At 34.5% G+C, this 6000-nt stretch overlaps 1 protein-coding gene across 1 annotated transcript; it reads left to right on the top strand.

The window, feature by feature from the left end:
• The first annotated feature begins 336 nt into the window (after positions 1–336).
• Positions 337–1467, top strand: LOC149783990 (E3 ubiquitin-protein ligase TRIM45-like). Its single transcript, XM_089932927.1, has one exon. It carries the CDS (start codon positions 400–402, stop codon positions 1465–1467), a length of 1068 nt encoding a protein of 355 aa, XP_089789053.1. The 5' UTR covers positions 337–399.
• Positions 1468–6000: the final 4533 nt, after the last annotated feature.

Below are 6000 nucleotides of genomic sequence, written 5' to 3'. Positions count from 1 at the left end.
AATCAGGGAACGTCCCTCTGTGTGTGAAATAGACTATTCTTAAGATATGCAAACCGCTCCAATTAATCGCGCGCTGCGCTCATTGAGATGAGATTTCCCTAGATAAGCTATCTGCAAGGTAGAGCTGTTACTGACACGGGTGTAATCTAGGCCATTATATCAAACTATAGTCCGAAATTAAAAGTCACACATTATTTTTCCCAGGTATATGTTAATAAGATAATTGTACTGTATTAAGAAGTGTACCCATACATTGTTGCAAGCATTTATGTTATTATTATGTTAAAAGTACTATACAGAAGGAGGCAGTTAAGACTTAAGCATAATGTATAAACTTATTTACTAAAACTAGCTATAGCTCTGCTCCTAGTAGCCTTACAAAACGAAAACACTTTCAAAATGGCGCAGAAAAAACTAGAGTGCAGTATTTGTATGGGTAGTTTTAAGAATCCCAAGCTAATACCATGTCACCACAGTTTCTGCTTCACGTGTCTGGAGGATTATGTACGTGGGAGCCTTCGTAACGGTTGGTTTTCTTGCCCTGTCTGCATGAAGAGTGCAAAGTTACCAAAGAAAGGAGTGTCCGGTTTTCCTTCAAGCATTTGCATTGACACAGGCTCAACTCAGAAGTTTCCTTGCGATCTCTGTGGGCTGGTTGACGTAGCATGTGGCAGATGTTTAGACTGCGAAGAGAACTTGTGCAAGACTTGCTGTGATTATCACGAAAAATCCAAAGCGTCAAAACATCACAAGATATATAATTTGGGAAACTTGGAACCTGAAAAGAAGGGCACGATTCGACAAAGAATATATTGCGAGGAACATCCGGAAGAAGAACTTAAGCTATTCTGCAAAAATTGCAATGTTCTCATTTGTCTCATCTGCAAAGCTATTCATCACGGTGATCATACATCAGAAAGTGTAGCCGACGCTGCAATTGAAGTGAAGAAAGCCTTAGAGGCCAAACTGAATAGGTGCACAGACAAGTTGAGACAACTAAGCGCTGCTGCAGGCATAGGCGAGACGTTTGCGTCTAAGATAAACAAAGCAGAGGAGGATGAATTAAAAGCAATTGATGAACAACATTCAAAATTAATCACCATGCTCGTAATCGAAGTTGTTAAAATGAAAAGCAGCGTCAAATCTGTCTACGAAAAACTTCGAAAGGAAAATATTGGTTTTACGATGGATGCGGAAGACAAAGAAGAAATTATATCGTCTGCGAAAGAAGATGCACAAAACCTGTTTTGTCACGGTACAGATGTCGAAATTATCAGAAAAGGCCAGGATCTTATACAAAGACTTTCGACAATTAAGTTGAAGACTGACTTAATCCCACCAGTACGTATTGAGAAGCATCTATTCACACCCGCAGAAGTAAAGGCCCGTAAACTGATATCATTGCTTGGAACCATGAACAATTCGACGAAGAAAATTCATGTAAGTGCATATTTTAAACATTCCTAAGGCAAGTATTTATGTTTCTACATTGGCATGTAGAGTTGTAGTTAAGCATAATGCATTTTGTATGTCTTTTAACGAATCTTTCAAAATTGACGCCAGTGATGTAATGACTGATATTGAATATTAGTACTGAGACCGAGTGCCTAATCATTAAAAATATAAAATGTTTCTTTATATTTTAATTATCAAATCTGTGTTGCCTTAACGAACACACAAATCTAAGGCGATTGCCTTGGAATATGGAATCAATTTGGTGAATAAGCCAATAATTAAAGAGATAAACGTGACGATATTGGTGATACATTGAAATAAAACCCGAGTTCAATATTAAACACAATACTATGAGTTCAGCACATTACGATTCGGCAAGCTGACATATAATGCAGCAGATATTGCTTAAACGTTGGGCTGCTTAGTTGCGTGGGAGTAGAATTAGTGGTTAGAACATAGATGCTAGGCCACACAAATAAACGTTTTCTTTTGTTTGGTTTATTTATTTCGTTTCTCATTGAGTTTTAAAAACAATCAAGCAGAAATGACCATTAAAAATAACATTTCACTAATTGTCGTTAACCGTATGCATACTTCTTAAACATGCCGCTGTTTGTTATAAGAATAAAGTGAAACAGTGGCCATCAAAATGTTATGAAAATAAATTGAATAGCCATCAAAATTTAGCGAACACATTATTAAAAATAACCCTCGAAACTTTAACACAAAATCTGGCCGCTCATCTTCCACATCTTTTCGAAAACATACATGTACTGTTTTTGTCAGTATCGTTATATTATAAAAACAAAAAACAAGAAAGACAATCCTAGGGTAAAAATTCCGACACATCTCAAAGTGTAGCGGATAGCCCATCATTCACACAAACGTTCTAGTTTCTTCATGATACAATATCTATACAGTTTCAGACACTAACACAAGCATACATACGGTATTAAAGTGACTCGATACTTCAAAAGCTAGGGTACCTTTGACTGGTTATCAAACTGGAATACATGTTTACAGTTATCGACCGACTTTTCCCGAATATTGATGTGTTGTTTATAACGAAATAATTGTTTAGAACGGATTTAATTTGTTAAATTATGTAACAATATAATTAATAGTCAGTTATTGAAAGTAACTATGCAATAATTATTAAATATGTACATAGGACATATAATATAAATGTAGCTTGACCTTGACATTGATAGTTTGTTTTCCAGACAAGAATGCGTGTTGTTAATCGACCTTACCTGGATATAGTTATATGCTTTAAAGAGAAAGTTATTTTATATTGAATATGTTACGTAAATATTTAAGTCATATATGTGCATGATATTAGCATGTGTCATTCTAAAACAATATTTATTCTTATAATTAGCCCACTATTCTGTCGTTTGTTTTTGAGTGAGGTTACCTAGCTAGTGGGTACATGTTCTGATCTATGAGTCACGTTTTAGGCGCTCGTGAGATGGCGTTAACTAGCATCACACATGTTAGTGAAAGCTCAGAAGTCATGTTTCTCCCATGATGCTCTGCGTTTTCTGCTTAGTGTAATCCTAGCCGCTACACGACTACCTCAGCAGTATGCAATATATGTCCTAGTAACTGGTTGACGTGCCAGTTTAGGTCGGGTGCAGTCAAAGTGAATTGATGTTTGTTGTGTTGGTGTATAACTGAACGATTGTAGAGATAAATTTGATTAAAATGTCAATCCTAATATATATACTGTGTACATTTATATTGATAGTATATGTCACTAATGAAACAAAAATACATATTTTGTGTAAATTAATATTATATTCTTTACTATTCCATTTAAACTCGTTAAAGTAAAAAGTTCTTTAGCATTTTAGACAAAAGCGTTGCGCATTGCCAACAAGCTACCGATATAAACCTGATGGAATCTTATCACCTGTCTTTTTTAAAATTGGGCACATATAGTTACTGTAGTCGACCTGAGCGTGAAAACATTATGAAGATCCATTTGCTGAGATTGATTTAAATGCAACATGTCAAGGACGTGCATGCTCCCAGTGCACGCAAATTATTAGGTTGGCACACTAACGTGTGTAGTTTCTAAATTTGGGGATTGAGGCCGATCGTGTTTGCAAAACTAATTGATGATTCATATCACTAAATATGACATCTCTCAAAGTAATCGATGTATTTTCTTAGCTACACTCATAATACTCAGCGTATACAGAAATTAAAAATATTCGCATCATCCATGGACTACAATTTGTTTTTTTCAAAGGTTGTGTAGTCGGTACTAGCCTTGTGGAGTCAATATGTCTCATTTTAATATATACCGCTAAAACTAATCACTCCACCACCCAGTTACCATTATGTTTGAATAGCTTTATACAGAACATGTATCTTTTAAATCGTATTTTGTCATTTTGAATTTCTCAACTTGAGCTTTGTGGTTAATTTTATCTTATTTATCTTTTATTCGAAAAAGGCATAAAAATAAAAAAAAAACTTTTAAAAGTTTCTTAAAGTTATCCTTCACACCGTATTGTTCCTAATTTAATTCAAGTTGAAGAATTTTAAACTGTCTAACTGTTTTTAGATTTTTAACAATGGAGACCACTACAATTTTAATAGAAAGTAATTTTGTACACAGATATGGTTTGGTTTTATTTTTGTGTATACACAAACAATATAGGTATTAAATGCTGAGGTGATTTTTCGCAAGTGCCTTGTCCAACGACTGATCCCGGTAGATAAACTAGGCTGGTCTGATGAAAGGATTATAACCAACACTTTTTCGGTCCTTAGACCGGCGCAATATTCACTGAGCTACCGAGACTCCACACATAGAGGAAAACGAAATAATTGTGCTTTCGTAACTTAGCGTTAAAAATAGTGAGCCGTTGAATGCATAACAGAGGCACCAGAAAAACAATGATGAAACCTGTTGACAGATTAAACTAGCAAGAAGGAGAACTGTGAAATCTTTTTAGAGTGATGTTCAGTCTAATACAACACTAAACGTAAGGTACTATGTGTTTCATCCATTAACGTCTTTAAAAGGTAAAACAAATTATGTATTACATAGGACCAAAATGCTGACATTGATCATATCGTACCTTGTCTCAGCATTCGACTTTTCTGACCTTGATGAACAAAGTGTATGCAGTCTCTTTACACAACTGAGGTATTTGAAAGTAAATGGTAACATAAATAATACTGAGAATATACTTTCAAGGAAATAAATTTGTGAGGAAATTTACCGATTTCAGTGTAGCCAGTTTAGGGTAAGGGTTTGTGATATATTGTTTGATAATTTTCTGGCTTTCGAAATAGTCGTTTCACATATCTTGTCAGCGGTAAACTAATATGCATACAGGTGTACTATTAAGCGTTGCAGTTACGATCAGTAGTAATGAATGTGTAGTTTAGCGCTTAATACACATGTGATAATTATGATTATATCTAATGAGATAGGTGTGGAAGTGGATCTGTACTTACGAAAACATGCGGCGAAGTACGTTGAACATATGGAGGAAGCCATCAGACTCGTTTTCATAATTGATATATCCGGCACACTTTTACCGTTTTGTTCTCTCTTTCTCCTTCAGAGTTAATAAGTTAATACTTAATGTTGAATAAAATGAATGTCTGGCTAGAATAAAACAAAGACAAGAAAGTATACGAAATATCGAATATCGTCATATGTCATGTCATTTTAATTGCGACCTGTTGGCCAAAGCCAAGATACTCAACTGGTAGGAATTGTGTTACAACATTGATGATGATATCATCTTAGAAACATTTGGATATTAGAGCTAATGCAAATTAAAGAAACAATTCATGCATTTTTCGTTTGTATATATTTTAATCCAAACAGACATACATTCAATACGATATTGATGCAATGAAGAATTAGAGGGTTTACTAGAGAACAAAGAAAAATTACTTTGCAAGATCATGCGATCCTTCAGAAGGCACAACTTACATTGCCAGTGACAATGTTATTAATCAGCGAGTGGTAGTAATGGTTTTAATTGAATGCAAATATATAGGTTTGAGTACAAAATGGCGGTGGCGACGAAATATTTGTTATGCTAACAAAACATTGATTGTAAAGAGCTCCAAGTGCATTCTAAAAGGCAAAGATTTACGAACTATGTACTGAAATCGATATAAAAGATGCAACACGTTATCCATTAGTGGTATTATAAAAGATAACGTAACAACTTAATATCATATTAATATAACTCATCCATCATAACCTAGTTTCACAACAAAAAAAAAAAAAAAAAAACCAACAGAAAGCGGTACCAGTGGAAACAAACAATCATCAAGTAAGAAGATCCGAAATAATACAATATAAATATTACAACAGAGTTTTAAGAGAACAAATGTATCATTCGGAGATGAATGAGAAATCAAAGGGCATGTTAAGGAAGTTGGGAAATTGACGAATGCAAGAAATTCGGTAGAGCATACAGCAATAAAGAGTGGTAGCACCATTCAGTTGTTATGTATCTTTAACAATTATTTTGTGGTTATCTTGTGTCCGTGATTAAAACACTT

The sequence above is a fragment of the Sinohyriopsis cumingii genome, chromosome 14 (assembly GCF_028554795.1).
Source record: "Sinohyriopsis cumingii isolate HCF-2022 chromosome 14, ASM2855479v2, whole genome shotgun sequence".
NCBI lineage: Eukaryota > Metazoa > Mollusca > Bivalvia > Unionida > Unionidae > Sinohyriopsis > Sinohyriopsis cumingii.
This window is presented reverse-complemented; position numbering and strand designations above follow the sequence as displayed.

Bases quoted from the DNA above. Each gene is read 5' to 3' on its own strand.
- LOC149783990 (XM_089932927.1), top strand. From the start codon at position 400: ATGGCGCAGAAAAAACTAGAGTGCAGTATTTGTATGGGTAGTTTTAAG.